The 20662-nt window shown below is 29.3% G+C and overlaps 2 protein-coding genes across 2 annotated transcripts; both read right to left on the bottom strand.

Moving 5' to 3' along the window:
• Positions 1 to 1363: 1363 nt before the first annotated feature.
• LOC107917697 (serine carboxypeptidase-like 44) lies at positions 1364 to 2848 on the bottom strand. Its single transcript, XM_041075403.1, has 6 exons — positions 2766 to 2848; positions 2388 to 2687; positions 2176 to 2309; positions 1983 to 2081; positions 1777 to 1891; positions 1364 to 1660 (listed from the first exon to the last, which is right to left on the bottom strand). The coding sequence occupies exons 2-6, from the start codon at positions 2616 to 2618 to the stop codon at positions 1523 to 1525; spliced, it is 717 nt and encodes a 238-aa protein (XP_040931337.1). The 5' UTR covers positions 2619 to 2687; positions 2766 to 2848; the 3' UTR covers positions 1364 to 1522.
• A 3435-nt stretch (positions 2849 to 6283) lies between these two features.
• On the bottom strand, positions 6284 to 10416 carry LOC107917001 (protein DETOXIFICATION 19). The gene is made up of 7 exons (XM_016846391.2): positions 9948 to 10416; positions 8864 to 9408; positions 8419 to 8505; positions 8052 to 8108; positions 7002 to 7240; positions 6760 to 6878; positions 6284 to 6529 (listed from the first exon to the last, which is right to left on the bottom strand). Exons 1-7 carry the CDS (start codon positions 10221 to 10223, stop codon positions 6398 to 6400), a joined length of 1455 nt encoding a protein of 484 aa, XP_016701880.2. The 5' UTR covers positions 10224 to 10416; the 3' UTR covers positions 6284 to 6397.
• Positions 10417 to 20662: the final 10246 nt, after the last annotated feature.

The raw sequence follows: 20662 nt of genomic DNA, 5'->3' as shown, positions 1-20662 counted from the left end.
GTGAATTATTTCCTAGGTATTGTTTCGCTTCTTGATTATTATTTGATTATTTTCTTGATTTGTTCTTTGTCATGTTCGTTAGTTAATTAATTTAGTTAATTTTAATTTTTAATCAATCACTCGAATTATTCGATTAAATAATAAAAAGACAACAGTAATTACTATTACTTTCAATATTCGTAGAAACGATATATTTACTCACCATAACTATACTATTATCGTATTTGTTTTAGTAAAAATTTTAGTTAATTTCGTCACACAATTGTAGTAGAAGGTGGTATTATTAAGTACTAATATAATGTAAAGGATTTCAGAATCTGTTTCAGTTCGCCTTAAGGATTCAACCTTCCAGGTGCGGGTTGAAGAATTTGATCGCTTCCCGCTTGATGGTCCAGGTTTGAGGTTTTTTAGTACGGAATTGAATTCTGTAGTGGAGCCTGATTGTCCCCGGAACCAGGTTTATTCTAACTCGACGAATAAACTTGAAGATGAATAGAACACCAGAGATCTCCTACCGGTAGTGGAAGTTGAAGATGAAGAGACCTCCGAAGACTGGTAGGTCCGCTGGACCTTGAGAAGCATCAGAAGATGCATTTTCAAGATCCCCATTCCCAAAAATCACCCGCAACTCTTCCCATCTACATGGGGAAACCACACAACCTATGAATCAGAGAGAGGATTACAAGGAGAAAAGGTGATATGTAGAATCTCAAGTTGATGATTTCGAGTCTAGTGAGAAGTACTTTGAGGGGCGATTGCTGTGCGATTCAGAGGCTCATTATACTGATCTTGATGATGATGTGATTATGGTAAAAGAGAATTCATTAGAGCAAAGGCTTCGTGTTAATAAAAAGAAGACAAGAAACGTTAAGTCCTTGTTCGAATTAGAAGAACGCCGACTAGCCAGTTTGAGAGGAGAGGAAAGAAGTTGAAAAATAAATTTCCTAAGCCTAATTCGTCCGATGGTAAGTTGTTGGGGTTGAAGGCTAATGGTCATGAGGACGAAATCATTGAAGAGTTGGCTCAGATTGAAGGAAGGAGATTGAGAGCTTAGATCGAAGATTGATTTTATGTATTGTGACGTTAATGGAGTTTTTTGTGATAGTGATCATTTGGAAGACTGCTGGAGTGTTCTTTTGTTCTATTTTCTTGATTCGGGTGCTTCTTTTACTTGCCCTTTCTTATGTTAATTATGCTCGTTCAGGTTAATTACGGCTTTGTGTTAAGGATGATTTTGTTATGATATGCTGTTTATAGGAGGTGGATTAAGTGCTTATTTTATTTTTATTGAAAACTTTGATATTTCAAGTTTCATATCTGCATTTTCTTTAAATTTATTTTGATTTAAGTTTAAAAACCACATTATAAATAATTGTGCTAAGTGAATATACACGAATAAATTATTGATGAACAAAAATTATAAAATAAAAAATACCTTAAGGCCATTATGATATATGACTAACAAAAGAACACAAAAACCAGATAGGCTTATGAATAGTAAATCTGACACTCAATGAGAGATTTAATCTGATTGCTCAACTAAATGATTTTTGAAGATATATAAAGATTGAGATGGTTTAGACAATGGCACATGATGATTTGCTCCTTTCACAGACATGAAAGTCAACAAATCTCCGAACTTGTACAGCCATCCTCCTTCCTGCAGTTTAATCATTAATCATCATTAGATTTAAATCATATTTGTTAGAAATAATAATAATTAAATTTGATAAATAAAAAAATAATTAAAAAAAGGGGATAAAACCAATTAATGACCTTGTTTTCATTATTCCAAGCTTCATCTTTGGTCAAAGTAAAGTTCATTTCGCTGGCTAACTTTTTAACATGTCGTAAGGTTCCAATCATAGGCACTGCTCCATCATCTTCTCCACTGTGAAAAAGTTAGCCACAAAATTTCACCACTGTAAGTGAATTTCTATATACTAAATTAAACATTGTTCATGTCGAAAGCATAACCCAACCTGAATATGGTAATAGGAACCGAATGTTCGAGAATTTTCGTCAAGGTCGGAAGCATATCAACATGTTTGTCAGCTATGCTGTAATTGAGACCACTATTCCTACATTAAAACACAAATTACCGTAAAAATTGCTTAGCATTGTGACCTTTTATACAATTTCACATATATAGAGAGATTTATGAATGTAACTTACTGGAAGCATCCCGAGTATTTATACCCCAAGTTGGTTCGATTTTCATGAAAAGCTTGTTGAACTTCCGGCATCCCAAAATAGAAATATATTCTATTAGGAATGCACATATCTATTCCACTAACAACCATGGTAACCTGTAACACGAATTCAATCAAAGATTCATCGAAATTATTCATATAAGCATTTTATAATATTAAGATCCGGATTTGTACCTCTTTTCCCGCGATTAGATCTTCAATTTTTCCTTTACACGGGTTACGAACGATGTCAAATCGCATTTTATTAGCTTCTAGAACTGAACTTACGTTAAAAGCAGTCGTTAGGGCTTTATTCATTGCATGTTCGCATGATTCAGACCATTCTGGGGAATCGTTGGAATAGTTGTCATCATTTGTTTCGTTGCATTGCTTCAAGATTTTATGGTACATTTTTTGAGAAATCATCCCTTTGGATGCATACAATTCATATTGTGCAATAACGTCTAGCTTATACCGAAGAACGGGACTTCCCAACTGTTATTAAACATTCGAAACCAATAAATATAAAATTGTTAGGAAAATTAACAAAGAAAAGGATTGTGTTTTACTTACTGCCAATCCTTTAATATTAAACCTTTCGGTCTTTGTTTCATTGTTGAATAGCAGTAAACTGTTAGCCAAAAGAGGTGCGAAGTGTCCTGAGAAAATAATAAATTTCCTAAATATATATATAATCTTTAATTGAGGTTGGTCTATAATTGTTTCAATTAAGTACATTGAACGAACCTGCATAACTTAGTCCACAAATATATAAATCTCTGAACTTGAAAATCGAATACTTTTCAAACCATTTCACTAAGAATGTAAGCAAGTCTTTATCTGTAAGAAAAAGAAATTTTAGAATTTAATATAGAAAATAAGAAAATTAATATCGAGTTTAGAATTTTAATATAATCTTGCTTGTGTTAAAATCTCCAGTTTGATAATCACTGCTTGTATTTGAGTACGACCATCCAAATCCAATTGGTGTATCAATAAACAGCATATTTGACACTAAAATTTGTATACCAAAAATTTAAATAAAGTCAACAATATGGGATAATATTATATAATTTTAAATAAAGGGAGGCAATTTTCAAGGGAAAAAAGGTCAACCTTTGTTCCATGCATATGGATTTATCTTAAGGGCGCGAGCATTGTTTGTAGTAGTGAAAGGACCAATACCAACAAAGCTATCTCCAACTGAAGCAGCCGGGTCCTGAACACAACATCAATTTTCTTGGTAAAACTATTTTTTCATAACGGAAAATGAAAATTGAAAGAAGTTAACCTCCGGTTAAATAAAGGGTGAGGGGTAGATCCAACGGGTCATTCTGGGCTTCAACGAAATAATAAAAAAGACTTCTGCCAGCATCTGGATCAATATCAATATACCCAGAAAATTGCCTGAATTCAATTTCAGGTTGTCCAGGCAATGTTATTTGATCATACAGATGGTATCCAAGAATACCACCAAATAAGAAAGCATAAAGGCTGTTAAAGAATGCCCCGATCCCCATTTACAATTTGATAGAAACCTTAGAATACTACAAGAGAAGTTTGATTGTTTTGATGGATTGATTTACGATTATGCAGTGAATTTATACAGTGTAATTTAGATTTTAGCTTCTTCTTTTTTGGTTTAATTCAACAAAATATTGTTGGAACGATGCTTATAGACAAGAAAATTTAAAGTTAGGATAGCTTATTTAAGTGTTAATTAATTAATTTTGTTACAACAACAATCTATTTGTTGTAAATGAGGAACAGAAAATTGTTGTGGAATTTTTTTTTTAATTCACGATTTAGCTTCTTATTTTTTCATTTTGGTATTTAATTTTTTTGTCCCAATTTAATACCTAAAGTATCAATTTCTTCTATTTTAGGTCGATTTTATAACGAGCGCTTAAAAAAGTTGTTAGGAAACTGTGTTACATAGCATGTTTTGGCCAATGAAAAAATTACCACGTGTCAATTTAGTTTTTTTAAATAAAAACAATAAATAGTTAAACAATTATAATTTCTTGGAATAAGTATATTCCTATTCTAGCTGCAAATTAACTCGTTCATCGGCACTATTAAAGTTAATCATAGTCTATTTAGTCTAAATCTAATCTTTAATTTTTTATTCTAAAACAAATCAAGATTTTCAAATTAATACAACTTGGTGGCCAGACAAACAGATTAAATAGGTACATGATAGAATAAATAATTATCAAAGATCGAAACAATCGAAGAGAAAGTAATTTAATTAATTAAGAAATAAGATCCACCATTGTTCCAAGAAAATAGAATTTAGTTCATAATGAGTTGAGAAAACCACACAAAAAGAGATTCAAAACAAACTTGCATCAATAAAAGTAAAAAGAAATAATCTAGAGAGAAAATAGTTGAAGAATTTATGTCGAGTGCTCCGAATCTATTTTTCTTCTCGTCTTTGTAAGTTTGAAGTTTTCCTTAATAGGAGAGAGATGTTCTTTAGCCTCCAAATGATTTCTTGTTCTTTTCCTCTCTCTTTTTTTCTCTTAAATCTCATCACTCTTTATTTTATGATTTATATTTACGCCACTCCACTAGACGTAAAAGTTGTAGTGGAATAAACTGCTTGTAGCTAAATTTTTTGAAATTTTTTGAATCTAAGAAAATGTTCCACCACACTGAATTAAATCTGAAGCAAAAAACTTATTTTTTAAAAATATGTGTATTTAAATAACACTAAGATAGATGCAACTTAACAAGCAAATGCCTAACAAAATTAATAAATGCCTCTAAAATAAGAACAAAATTAACAAAAAAAAATAAGTTTAATACAATATCCAAACAATAACAACAAAATAATAGTAATATAATAGTAAAATGGTAGCAAAATATGGAGAAAACAACAAAAAAATAGCATTAAAAAACAAAAAAAAAATAACTTTTTTGTCCTTTATTGAATTCGGGTCGGACCCGAGCCAAAAATGTCTTACCTAAGGCCTGACTCATTTTTTAAACGATCCTTTTTTTTATCCAAGCCCATTTTTTGAGTTTATATTTTTGTCCAAACTCTCCCATATTTCGAACGAGCCTTTAGGCCGGGTCGAATGGCCTGACCCATGAGCAGATCTACTACCAAGGGAAACTGAGCATTCACACCTAGTATAGTTTGAACACATACCCTTAAATAACATCAATGGAGAAGTATGCTACCACTTAAAAGTGACCATTTCTCTCAAAAAGAGTTACTCTCCCTTTAAGAAAATTATTGTTTTACTTTCTAATTTTTTTATTTTTATAATTTTTTTTAGAACTTTTAAGATTTCTTAGATTTTTTAAAGTATTTTTTTAGAATTTGTCATAATTTTTTAATAATTTTTAAATAATTCATACTTAACTTTAATTTTAATAAATTTTAAAAAAAATTTAGAACTTTTTAAAAAAAATTTGCTAAAGTGGCAAAATAGAACTTGAAAAATAATTTAAAAAATCAATTAAATTTCTACAGAACTGCCCTCATCTACCACATCATCATTTTCTACATCAACACTTGATGAGCCTTTAGAAGTTTCAAGGAGAAAGTTAATTTCAATTGTTCAATTTATTGCTATTTTCTATTCACACCTCAAGTATAGTTTTCAAGCTTAATTTACTTTTTAATTATTTTAAGAGGTTTTTTTTTATTATTTAAGCTTTTAAAAATTAATCAATTTTTTTTATAAATTTAGGTAAAGAGATTAATATAAAATCACTGATATGCTTTGACGAAAGTAGGGTTATACAGATTTTTTTTTAAAGTTTCGTGGTGAATTGAATAGATACTTTCTTGTACTTGTTATACAGTGGTTTTTGTATCTAGATATTAATTGTAGTATTGTTGTCTTCTTGTTGTTCTTGAAAGAGTTGGTAGTTTCAACGTCATTCTTAAAATATTTCTTCAACTAATAAAAAAAAAATTGTTTAGCGTCCTTGGAGTTAATCAAGTTTATAATTTGTTGTTTGTAGCTATAGATTCTTTAATTTATTCATTCTCTATATTGTGTGCAAATGATGATTTGATTCCAATTGGTCGGCTAGGATGTATGTCAACTATCACATTGTTGTGTGAGATTCCATCCTCCAAATAGTTCATCCAATAATTATTAAGTATAAATCTTAAATAAGAAAATCCATATGAATTTACCATCCTTATTGCCCAAATAGTACATGCCTTTATACTAAGAAACCAATTAAACAAAAATTCTGGTTTCCCTATCCACATCTTCTGAAATCTCAATTTTAATCCATTTTCTACTCAAAGTTATAAGGAGGAGCGCACCAGCTTGGCAGGACAGACCACATATTAAGCCAATCCACAAACCCTGAATAAAAACAAACCATAAATTAATAGCCAATTAAGGACTTCCACATGTACTCAGTTTTAGTTCAATAGTAAGTACAAATGTAGAAAACTAAAAGGACAAGATTCAGGAGATTTATCTGTTTTCTTATATAAAATAATAAGGAGAATATTTTTGTGAGTTGATATCTAATTAACCTGTAACACTAATTCAATTTAAAGTTTTATAATAAGAGTATCTATATCTATTACCTTAGCATAAAGCTTGAACTTAAATCCAAGGAGGCATGCAATTGGCATTCCAATGAAATAGAAAGTCCCCATGTTAACCCACATCGCCAATAGCTGCCAACCACTTCCTCTAGCCACTCCTGCAACGTTTTTATATAAACTAAAACTAATTACCATCTTTGACTTCAAAAATTGGAATATAATATCTCAAAATTTAATAAAATTGAAATAAGATGACAAAATCTAATATACAACTATAATACCTGATAAGACGCCTTGAAAGGAATCGATTGTTATGGAGATCAAAAGAAGGGGTGTCATTGACGCAAACTGGTTTATAATTGAAGGGCTGTTACTAAAGAAAGCAGCCCAAATGTTATGACCAAATGCCAAAGCGAGGACAACTGCAAGTGCTAGAAGGATTGAAAGCCTGAGGGTGACACCCATGGCGTTCTTCGCCCGAATTGGATGCCCAGCTCCTAGTTCATTTGAAACTCTTGTGCTGTGCGTCATATAATTTAATTTTCCTTTAACAAAAAAGGGTCAAATTTAATAAAAGGTCCCTGTATTATGTGTTGTTTACAGACTTAGTCCCTCTACTATAACTGTAGTCCTCTGCTTTTGGAAACGAGTATTTTCGGTCACTGATGCTAACTTTTCTTTATTAATTTCCTCAAATGATATGACATGTCTTATTTTTTAAAAAGCTTGTAATGATGTGATATTTTTTTTAAAATGTGTAATATTTATCTAATTATAAAAAATAAAAATAAACAAAATAAGTGAAAGTGCTTGTGAGGTTCCTTTATTATTTATTATGAAATAGATTAATTTAGTCATTATATTATAAAAAAGAATAAAATAATATTAAATTTTAATAGAATTAATATTTATTACTTAAAAAAATCATTTATTGTTTAATAGAATTAATATTTTTAAAATTTTTATGGGTCTACAAATAAATATTTTATTTTAAAATTGAAGGACTAATTAATCCATTTAATGATAAAGGGAATAATTTGATCCAATCTGTATAATAGAGGGACCTCTCAATTACTTTCACCTAATTCAGTATATATCACATCATTACATATATATATATATATAAAGCCCATCAAATTATTTAACGAAATTAATGAAAAAAAAAAGTTCAGCTCAATACTAAAATTATACATTTCAAAAAGTAGAGAACTAAAAATATCCTATGATATTTAAAGGACTAAATTCGGCAAAAATACATAAAAACAAGGGACCTTTAGACATTTTTGCCCAAAAAAAATGAATATCAATATTCGAAAGACTAATTAACTTACCTTGCTGCAGCACTAAGGCCATAAGTAATCATGTAGGCAATTGCTTCTGTATTCACACTTTCCAAAAAAAAAAAAGTTTCCACCATGTCAAAAGCTTCAAAAATTCTAAAATAAGATGAAGTAAGATTGCATCAATACATTCAATATAATATTTTATTTTTTATTAAACCCATCTACTCCATCAACTCATCATTGAAATTCACTGGCAAACAAGTTGACCAATTTGATATTTTGATACTGAAATTTATCTCAATGACATGTTTTGCTGAATTTTTTTCAGAGTAGTTGATAGAATGAATGAAAATTAAAACATGTTTGGACAGAATTTGCATTTGGTAGAATATATAATAGAATATTAAAAGCTTACCACATAGCAATCAATGAGGTATTTACTTCCGAATTAGGCATCAGCCCTGCAAGCAGCACAAGAAGCTCGAAAGCCCAGTATTCCAAACTGGCCAAGAAAAAAAAAATCAATTTAGCAAGGTTTCAATTTCACGTTTGATTCCACTACATTTATCAAATTAAAAATTAATCTGGTTTTGTTGCACAAATTTTGGATTTAATCTATAACATCAATTAGTCTAAATAATTAATATTTTAACTATGCTGATTAAAATACTTTTTGTGCTCGAAAAGGTGTTTTTATTTAAAAAATCCACGTAAGATTTAATCAGAATAATTAATTGTATTAACTATTTGGACTAAATCATGACATTATAAAATTAGAGGATGAAATTATCAACTCAATCACAAATTTAAACATAGTAGAGGGACCAAAACCAGAATTTGACCAAGTTAAACTAGCTCACCAAACCATTGCTGCAGAAGGGAGGGCCAACTTCAAGTTTGTAGGAACGTGACGAAACGATTCGAACGATAATCCATCCCATGTTTGCTTAAATTCCTCAGCGAAAAACACATAAACCGATAACAAAAGGAACGAAATCCACAGCGAAATCGAAGCCGCCAACAGAGCTCCTTTGAAACCCATATCAGTGCAATAGACCAAAGCGTAGGCAATGCCCAAATGAATGCCCATCGGAAGGACCGAGAACCAAACCAGCGGCATCAAAATGCTTTGGGTCTGAAGAAACCTGAGAATGTTTTGAACGAAACCGTACGCGAATAAACCCGGGATGAGGTACTTAACGTAGAGTGCAGCGGTCGCTGAAATCTGGGCATCTTGTTGAAGCAAAATAAGGATTGGCTCGGTGTAGAACCATAAGATCGATATGATGATCGAAAAAAAGCAAGAGATTATGCAGGATGATTGGAGATAAATTCCTAACGTTTTGTAAAGTTTTGCACCAAATCCTTGGCCGCAAAGTGTTTCTAGAGCTCCACTTAGCCCCGTCTGAAACCATTATGGAAGAAGATCAAAATTTTAGTTTGTAAGTTAATGGAGTAAATGGACTCTGAAACAAAGTTGATCAAATTAAGATTTTTTTTCTATAAATTAAGATGCAAAAATTGAAATTGTCAAATTGCATATGTAGAATGATTTTTTATTTTTTTAAATGAGTAAATTAGTTTTCTTTTTTTAATTCATTTATTTCTATTGTTGAAAATTTATCATGTATATTAGAATGAAGTACATGTGATACACCATAATATTTAGAATTAACCATAACCTCTCTTAACCTACAAATAAGAGGATAATGCACTTCAGCGTATTCAAACTCAATCTTCCTACATTGACAACAATATTAATATGAATCAAGATAAAATTCAATCGACGATAATTTATGCAAACCTAAGCAATCCTATTTCTAACTAATAGTTACTTTTAATTTACTAATGTGATTTGTTAATATAATTAGCCTGTGAATATTGGTTTTGAAATAAAATCATAACATGGAATATGGAATGAAATAGAATCGCGTAATTAATTACCATGAAAGCCAAGCCAGTGACGGTGGCCCAAGAATTAGCAAGCGTAGCAGCAGCAAGCTGAAGCTCCCCAAGGTGACCGGCGAACATGACTGAGACCATAGTTATGGACAAGAACGAAACACTAGAAACAATCATGGGAAGCGAGAACACCATTTGGTTCTTAGCCTCTTCCATGTCCAAAACACGCTTCCGCGGTTGATCATCATCGTCGTCATGGTGATTAACCTCCGACAAGAGGGATTCAGCTGACTCGAAATAACTTTCCTTTGATGACATCTCTACGATCTTCTTCTTGGATAGCTCTATGATGGGGTAAAAATGAAAGAAAGAAAATGGTGTTAAGTTGGACAGTGGCTCTTTTAATTATGGTGTATAATTGTTCTTATGAAATACAGTTGAAGAATGAAATGGGAATGCATTAAGTGATTCACGTGATGATGCAACCATTTGAAGACATGGAAGACATGGAAGGAAGGGGGGAGAAGACTATTAGTAAAAGGAAAATATTAGGAGTATACCATTAATAAATAGGTGTGTGTATAAAGTAAAAATTAATGGTGCATTCGCTCTCCACCTGCCACTTCACAGTGAGGTGAAAATTTAATGTTATAAATGGAAAGATCAATAACACAGCATATAAATTTCAATTTTTTTTAAATTTTTTTAAAAAAATCCATGAAATTCAAATCCAAATAATTTTTAATTAAAAAAAGGGATAATAAATGGAAAATATTGTTTGAAATTTCTGGCATATACACATTTAAATAAAGATTCCTTAGATCTATGTCTGTATCAGCTATTTAGATTTTTATTATTTTACCTTAATTTTTTTAAAATCTTAAGCTGAACTGTTTTAAATATTTTAATTAATAAAATTTTATAAAACATATATATTTTGGCAGATTTCAATTCCATGGAACTGTTTTCATTTCAACAATTCTTCCACTAACCCATTTTTATATCGTTTATTATTTTGGCAGATTTCAAAATGGTATTTTTGTTCTTTTAAGAAATTTTTAATTTATTATGCAAAGAAGCAGGATAACCTCCCACATTAATTCTGTACTGTTTACAGGTTTTCTCCATATGGAATCGAATACCGATAATAAGTTTTAAGGATGACGAAAATTTAGATTTAATTTAAAAAAATTAAAAAAAATAAATTTTGAATTAATTGATTTGAGTTATTCTATTTTTTTTTTGAGTAATATTCATAATTTGAATTTTGAGTTGAATTTTACAATTCGAATAATTCGTATAATAGATTAGTATAAATACTCATTTGGTCTCTGATAATTTTGAAATTGAACAAATTGATCTCTCTCAAAAAAAATAAAATTCAAAATATTTATAAAAATTTCAAAATTCATATTTTTTAAAAAATTTATAAAAAATCTAAAGAATAAATAAATAAAGTTAAAATTTTATAAATTTTCTAAAATAATAATTTTGGGACCTAAATAAATTAATTAATGATTCAAGATTATCATACTAAAGTATCTTTTTTTTTCCTATTTTGCTTTGAAAATTTTTTCAAATATATATGATTTCAAATTTATGTACTATAATATAGAATTAGTTATACTATAACAAGATTTTAATTTGACATGTTTAATTTTTAATTTAACTCGAATAATTTCACTCAATTTGACTTGTCTTGAATTCTATTCCACTCGACTCGATTTGAAAACATTCAAATAAAATTAGAATGATAAAATAAGACTCATTAACTCATTTAATTCGAAATTTTTAACTCGATTCTACCAAATGCTCACCACTACTAAGTTTCATTTACATAGAAAAAGAAACAAATAATTTAAAACTAACCTAGCTTATTGTATGGAGATTATAAATTCCCATGTGTTTTACTAATCATATTTATTGTAATTCTCACCCCTTCTGATTAGATTTATACAAGAGTCAATTAAATTTGATTAGATTTATATCACTATTTAAAATATGAATTTATGATTTCAAGACTCAAGTTTTAAGGTGAACCCAAACTCACTCGATTCATTTTCTTTTAATTTCATAATATATTTTTCTTTTTTCTTTTTTTGGTGAGAAAAAAAACACTAAATAATTACAAAACTAACATTTGAGCAAAAGTACCGCTCGTCCGTAGACTTATCCCTATCAATAAAGGTACGAGCCATCGCGGAGGAACATCAAGAACTTTCAAATTGAATTTCTCGATCAAAGCTTGCTTAGTTAAACAATCCGCAACTTGATTTTGTTCCCTCAGAATATACTGCAGAAACTATTGATTTTCCTGAGACAAAATATTATAAATTCGCCTAATCAAAACGGAATTTGAGACAATGAAAAAGCTTTCGAGAATGCCATTAAACTTCCAAACTATCAGAATGAATGATAACTTGGTCATAGCCCCTTCTTTATTATTTGCAAATGTTAGGCGGTTTATTTCATATTAAAACTATGTTTTAAAATTTTAAAAATATGTTTAATTACTTAAATTTACAAATATAATTAAAGTAAATTATGTAAAATTATTAAAAGAGGCCCTAATCACCGTCCTCTTGTCCAATCACGATTTCTTTAGTAGGCACCACCTCACCAACCATAAGCTTTCTTAATTTCTTTGACTTATACTTAAAAAAAAGTAAAACGTGAGATTTTATCAAATTTATGTCAAATTGTTTATCTAAACAGCTACTTTGCATAACATAAAAGATAAAGGGAAGGGTACCATTACCCATCATTCTGTCTCGGAGGAAATTTTTTTTTCTTTCAAAAACAAAGAGTTTACTTAAATAAATAAAAAAAACTAGGTTGCTTTTAGATATGGTGTAAATGAACAAAACATTCGATGACTTGTTAGTGAATCGTTCATGTAACGTTCGTTTATTAAATTAAATAAATGAGTATGAACAAAATTTTTATGTTCGTTTAATAAACAAACAAATACGAATAGAGGTGTGTCCGGTTCGTTTATGTTCACGAACAAGCTCGTTTATTTATTAATGATATTTTCTTATAAAAATTTCATTAGTATATATTAATAAAATTATTTTGATTTGTATTTTTTCATTTATAATATAATTATTAATATTTATATTTAATTGTTTTATATCTAAACAATATATTTGTGTGTATTTATTTATTGTTTGTTTATTTATTATTTATTAACATTATTCGTGAACATATTTAATTATATGGTCATGAACATATTCGTGAACGTATTCAATTAAGTTAAATGAATATGCTCGTGAACATTAAATAAACGAACATAAACAAAAATTTGAAATTCTTAACAAACACAAACAAAGGTTTGTTCGTTCAAATTCGGTTCATTTACAGTCCTACTTTTAGATGGGCACTGATCGTGGTGTAGTGATATTTTTTACTTCACAGTTATAGTAACTAATTTTAATGTTACCGTTTAATCTTATCTAGGGGCGTAACCAGAAAATTTCTTTAGGGGGATTGAAACTAAATTATAATTTTTACGATAACAAAATTACAATTTTACCATTTTGATAGCTTATATTTTCATAATTTTAAAAAGATTAAATCAAATTTTTATATTTTTAGAGAGAACTAAAATACAATTTTATCTTTATTAATACTTAAATAAATAAAAAAAATTAAGGCCTGATACGTTGCCTGCCCCTAATTTTAATATTTTAATATATTTTTTGAAAATATTTTAATATTTTTAGAAAGAGCATATGTGGACTTTTAAATCTTGTTTATAGAATTAAAAATTTTCAATCATAATACATCACATAGTTTTCATTAGATACAAATTAATGAATATTTAGGTGCGAACCATTAGTAGAGACCTTTTGATTATTATTTTATGGTCTAATTTCAGTTTTGTCCCTCTCAAATTTTAAATTTAATTTTATACTTTATTTTTTTTTCTTCCTCCCACCTGTCCAACTTACAAACATTTTTTTCTTTTAGATTTTGAATGAATGGTGCAATTTCAATTTTAGTCTCTATAATCTATTTAAATTTTAAATTTAGTTTTTATACATTAATTTTATTTCAACTTTATAATATCATAGTTAGTCTAAATACTTCATCTGGATTAAAATTTTGATATACATATGTCCAAATACACATGTCCAAGTTTTACTCTTTTTTCTTTTTTTTTTAGATTATATAATAATGGTCAAATTTTAGTTTCAGTTCCTATATTATGCTCAAATTTTAAATTTACTCTCTATACTTTAATTTTTTACATAATTTGGTACATCAACTTTTATAATGTTATTGTTAGTCTAAATACTTCATTCTAATTAAAATGTTGATGTACACATAGCTAAATACATAGCCTCTTACTCTCTTTTTTAAGATTATATAACAATGGCCAATTTTCAATTTTAGTTCCTATACTATGCTCAAATTTGAAATTTAATTTTTATACTTTAGTTTTTGACATAATTTAGTAGTCTTTTAATACCCCTAAAATCGTTACGTTATAAAAGTAGTATTAAGTGAGAATCATGCAAAATGGATTCCTCGATATAGTAAAATAAGGAATATAATTGATAAAAGAGAAGGTTGATGGATGCCAAAGAAAGTTTAATTAAGAAGTATGTAGTGATATATTAATTTAATGTAGGGACTAAATTGTAGAGAAGTAAAAAGTCTCGTGACTCAAGTGTAAATATTTGAAATTTGAGGGTTTGAAATGTAAATATGAGAAGTTGAAGGACCAAAAGTAAAAATAACCCAATTTCTTGTGACACAAAATTTGTAATCATGGATCAAATTGAATAAGTGAATAGTGATTCAATGATGAAATTGTAGAGAATCATTAAGGGCAAAATGGTCATTTAATCAAATTAGACAATTATCAAGTATAATAATTTTGGATCAAAAGTGTTAAGAAATGATTGGTTGGATTATAAATAATATTATTTTAGTATTATATTATTTTATATTAATCAATTAATTAAAAGAATAGATATTTTAAAAGAAGTGTTTAGAGAATTCTCCGTTCTCTTTTTCTCCATCTCACATCCACCATGGATGAAAGAAAGAAAGTTTTGCTTTCTTTGCGATTTGGCCTTTTTTCCATCAAAATTTATCATTTTCACCTAGAAATAAAAGAATTTTTCATAGCCATCAAGAGGGAAAAATGATAATAAGATATGGTGAATATAAATATCAACTTGGATTTAAGAAAAGTAGAAGTTTGAGGAGAGGGAAAATCAAGCTAAAGCTTGAAATCAAGAGAACAAGGTATGGATATCAAGGTTTTATTATGTTTTCAAGTTTAATCTTGTTAGATAAATATGGAAGTGATGTTAAAGTAGAGATTTCTCATGAAAAATTTTATGTTTTTGACATGATATTGAAGAGAGAGATAGAGGAAGTGATTCAAGTGGCAAAGAAAAGAGAAAAACAAGTGATTAAGGGTTGAAGAAGGTAAGTACCATTGAATTTTCTTATTACCTAAGGACTAAAATGTAAACTTTATGAAGTTTGTGGTAAACTAGTAAAATAAAGTGTAAAATAATTTTGATATGTGAAATAAAACATTATGATAGAAAGCTTAATTGAAGTGTGAAATGGTAATGAATTAAACATAAAGAGATATTAAAGTGATATTATAGTAAATTTTAAATTTTCATGATGATAAGGATTAAATTGTGAACTTTGTGAAATCCATAATTGAGTTAAGAGAAGTAAAGAGTTACATGGAAAGGAATTGATTTAAATTGACTAAGTAGTAATATTGAATTTTGTGGTAAAAAAGACTAAATTGAAAAGTATATGAAAGTTTACATGATATTGTTAGGTAAATGAAAATGATCTAGAAAATATGAAATATATGATAAACTATGGACTAAGTATTTAGTGACTAATATCTTGTGATTGTTGTAATTGAAATCACAGTTATTTTTTAAATTGTGAAAATGAGGACTAAATTGAATAAGTGAGAAGCATAACTATATTGTGAAAATCGTGAAAATAAACACTGGTATGAATAAATATCATAGCTATTCTTGAAGTGGAAGTATAAAGAAAATGCTCTTGAAAGTTTTAATGTCGAAATTATATGTTCAAGTAATCTTAAATAGTAAATCCGAATGAAAGAAATGTGAAAAAGTAATGAAATTGTGAAATTTGCAGAATAAAGTATTTGTGATTCGTTATTGTAAATTCAGTGATACTTGAGTGCCCATGTAAACTAGCATTGAACTTCATGGATATAATTGGCATGCCATAGAAATTCTATAACACTCCGGTGCTCCTATGTTTAGCACTCTAGTACTCCTGTATTTACTTTGGCATTCCTAAATTTAGCACTTTTGTGCTCGTGTTTTGTGAATTATTTCGTATATCCATCTGGTTCAAATATGTCTAGCATGGGCTAAGTAACTAAGGTAAGCAAATTCTTATAACAACTTCTGATAAATTGTGAAGTGATAATATAATGATTCATAGTATTGGAGAAATAAGGTATGGTAAGTGACTTTAAAGTATGAATAAGTGTAAACATAAGTAATGACAAGTGAATATCATAAGTACATAAGAAATGAAAATTTAGCGTCTAAGTGAACTTGAAAATGAATATGAAAGTGGTATATGTTAAGTGAAGCTAAAGGAATGGTTATAAAATAATTGGTTAGTGGACTTAAATGAAAGTGTTATATAGTAGTAAATAATCACTTGAAAACAATGATATGTTCATGAAATTATATTAATAGTATTGTTACTATTAAATAAATTTAAAAAATTGTAAGATTTAAATTCATGTGTATTTACTAAGCTTTCACGAGCTTAATGAGTTGTTTTAAATGTGTAGGTAAAGATCGCGAGAAGATAATTTTTGAAGCAGCCAACCTCATCCTCATCTCATCATCAATCAAGGATTTGAAGAGTATGAAACTTAAATTTTGGAAATAAAGTGGCATGTACATAAGAAATTTGGTTGTAAGTAACTTAGTGGTTCTAAAACTATGGTCTTGCATGTCTCTTTTAACATTTTGTATTTTAGGATATACTTACTAGTTATATGAAGTTTTTGAATGTTAGTTTAATATATTTTGAGTACTAAAATTGTTTAGAAATGATATGGAATGACTTATGATAGTTTAAACTTCTTTTTAAATGTTCTTAGACATGTTCCAAGTAGCCTGACCTCTGTGTCGCAACATTGAACATGAAGTAGGCTAATCTATTTTCAATGTCGCAACATCAAGTGTTGCGACATCAAAGTCTAGTTTTACGATTTTGAGCATATTGTTCTTAGTGTCACAGCACTCACTTCCTAGTGTCATGACATCCGTCAATGTCATGACACTCATGTTCTAGTGTTGTGACATTAACATTATTTATCCCATTTTGACTCCAATAATCCCTAAATAGGTCTCGTTTGAAACCAAACTTCAAAGAAATCTTAGAATTGACTTAAATAACTTCAAAGGAGTCTATTTATATTGAAACAAAGTCTTGAAATTGATGTCTGTGTTAAGCAACATTAGTGTTCAATTGTGACATCCTTTGCCCGTGATGTACCAGTTCATCCCATGTAAGGGATGTTACTAGTCCAAAATTTTAAATATCATTAGTTAGTCTAAATATCTTATTATAATTAAAATGTTCATGTAATTGTTTAGAATTGCCAACACTATTAAAATTCTCTATTAAATTGAAGTTATTATATTATCTTTTTTTTCTTACATGGTTATCAAATTAGTAATTTTTTTTTAATTTCAATATGTTACACCAACAAAATTAACAAATGAATTTTAATGATGTTAACAACTAGACCTAAATTTTTAAATTTAAAATGTAGAGAGGCTAAATTCCTAAAAAAATATTGATATTAAATTTAAAATGTATGAAAAGCATAGACTTGGAACATATTTTGATTTTCAAATTTTTTCTTTATAATTTAGTCAAAAAAATTAATTGACCCAATACAAAGTGTGGTGGAATCTATATTAGTTCGATAAAGAAAGTTAAGATTAAAATCATATTTTAAAAAATACAACTTTCAATAAGTGTTGAATTTAAGTGGTAAGACACATTGCATTTAGATTTGAACTTTGGAGATGACATTGTTGGGAATGTTAGCCACGAGACTCAAATATGGAAAGTAAAACTTACATGAAAAATAAGAAAAAAGGGAGACGACTTCCCTAAATTCAACTTTTCAATTGTCCATGGTTAGGTATCTGGTTTTAGTATATGGAGAAAGATCAACTCCCCTGTGCTTTGATAATTAAGGTTATCCACTTTGAATCCTAGATCACTGCCAAGCCACATAGCTTTTGCAAAAGAACAAAAGAGAAATAGAATGTCAATATCTTCTTCAATCTTTTTTGCATAATGAACAGATAGGATCGATGGAGTGAATTCGTTTGGTATTCTCCTTTCTACATGGTACATCGTTAGTACAGGACTTCCAGAGAGGAGTAATTTTATCAGGCACCTTCGAAGACTAAAGACTTTACCAAGTTGATCGACTACTAGTGATGATGTTATCAATGGGCATAATGACTTTTTTGGTCCTCCAACTTTATAAAAAAAATCATTTTAGCTTTTCATTTAATTTTTCATCTTTTTTAGTCTTTGAATTTGCATTTTTTGTCAAATCACCTCAAAATCACATATTGAATCCAAAGTATTTGCTTAGAGTTTTGTTAACATTTACTACAAGAATTTCTCTAAACAACCACATAAATTTAGGATGGCAGTTTGGACTTACACTCAACTCTGATTTGTCAAAATTTATAAGCTGACCCAAATACTTGCAATATTCTCCAAGAATATAGTTTATAGCAGCACATATTTCATGATTTGAACTAAAAAAATATAAAGTTGTCATATACAAATAAGAGATGAAAGATAGGAATGCTCTCCTTGCTAACTTTAATACCATGAATGGATTTGCACCCTTCAGCTTGAAGAAATGCTGCGAGAACATTGTGACATAAGATAAAGATATAAGGCGAGGTGGGAAGTGAGGTGAAAGACTCAAATCGAAGAAAAGGTGGATGGAGTCATCCTTGGCCCCTAACTGATTCTGAGGAACCAAGCATCTAGATGAGAGTCGTAACACATGCCTAAAGACCGACTTGAAAGGCCAATTGCAGGATCTCAAAATGGACGTCATTGTCACGATACCAAACATTGGAAAGCTTCATGGCCCTTGTAAGGGCTCTTTTGCACTATCATCTCTCTGGATAGCTGGATGATTTGTTGACTTCATTGAAAACTCTTGATCTTATTACAACCCAGATTATTATTTATCTTTCTATTGCAATAGTTGTTCAAATTAGCAAAATTTCTTTAAAAAAACTTCTAAAAAGAAAGCTTGAACAAATCATAATCTTTATTTAAAAATGACTGGAAATGAATTCTTGCACAAAAGAATTCAACTTAATCTTTAATTGTTGTGTCTACTTCTTGTTACCAGCCCATTAAGACGAGCCAATCTTGGCCAATGGGGTTGGTATCATTAATAAAACCTCCATACAACATAAGTCAATTCTTCAGTCATTAGTAGCAAAGATAAACTCCTAGAGAAGTTTATATTAGTCCATTAGTCCCATGTTATTTATCCCCCTAATTGATCAAGACTACAAACTGATATATTGATGAAGTTTTCATTGAGGTCCTAATTTTGCCGATGAAATGATGGCTATAAATCGACAAAGCATTAACGTTAGGTCGTGTGGGTCAGACTGACAATCTTGTTACATAATCTTTTGTTCCCCTCTTCACATGCTTTTGTTTTTTCTTTTTCTTTTTCTTGTCATTTTTGGGTTACAATTCTTATTATGACCTATTATTGTTGTTGTTTTCTATGATTTTTTCTTTTTTTAAGTTTCTTGTAGGTTTTTCAATTGAAAAAAAAAACTGAACTTTAGGGGATTATTGACATTTACCAACAAGGAAATGTATGCTAATGAGTTCAGCCATTGCTCAAAACTGTCTTAAAAACATACACTACTCCACCTTAGAAGTAAAGGAATTGAGCTCCAACAATTCAAGAGAAAGAGATTAAAAACCTAATGAATGTTTGAATTCTTCAATGCCGCAGGCTAGAAATTCCTTAGTAAATGAAATCGATCCTACGTTACGGAAAATACCAATCAAAATCCCACATTATGACGCTAAAACGTTAAAGGTAGAACATGAAAACTGAAACTTGGAGATTAATGTAAGCCCCCAATGAATTTTATCATCAAATTCCTCAGTAAATATAGGTATACAAGCAGATCTGGCTGTTCTTTCAAGTACATCTCATAAAATCAGAACAAACCAGAACCGTCGATATCTATATCATCAAGCAACATTTGCAGAACATAAATGACATCAAAATACAAAGACAAAACATAATAGAAATGTCAAGTTTATTATCAGTACAAGCAAATAATACTACAATAACCAAGGCAAGGCAGCATTTTTCATTCAAACAAAAGTTACATACAATTTACTTGAGCAGCAGTGAAGAATATAATGTAAGTAAATCATCATTTTCACTCAGCCTTCGCTTCCTTCTCTTTTTCAGCCTTCACTTCCTTTTTTGTCTCAGCCTTGTCATCCTTCATCTTTGGTTTCCCTTTCTTAGGCTTCATGAAGCAGAAACAAGAACAGCAAGGACACTGAAACAAGAACTTCATGCCTGTCTTTCTGTTCTTCTTCTTGGTTCCAAAATATGTCCTAAAAGTCCTTTTAATTATAGAGAAAGAAAAAAGTTGGGAGCTTTTTCTATCTGGGTT

Source organism: Gossypium hirsutum, chromosome A01 (genome assembly GCF_007990345.1).
Source record: "Gossypium hirsutum isolate 1008001.06 chromosome A01, Gossypium_hirsutum_v2.1, whole genome shotgun sequence".
Taxonomy (NCBI): domain Eukaryota; kingdom Viridiplantae; phylum Streptophyta; class Magnoliopsida; order Malvales; family Malvaceae; genus Gossypium; species Gossypium hirsutum.
This window is presented reverse-complemented; position numbering and strand designations above follow the sequence as displayed.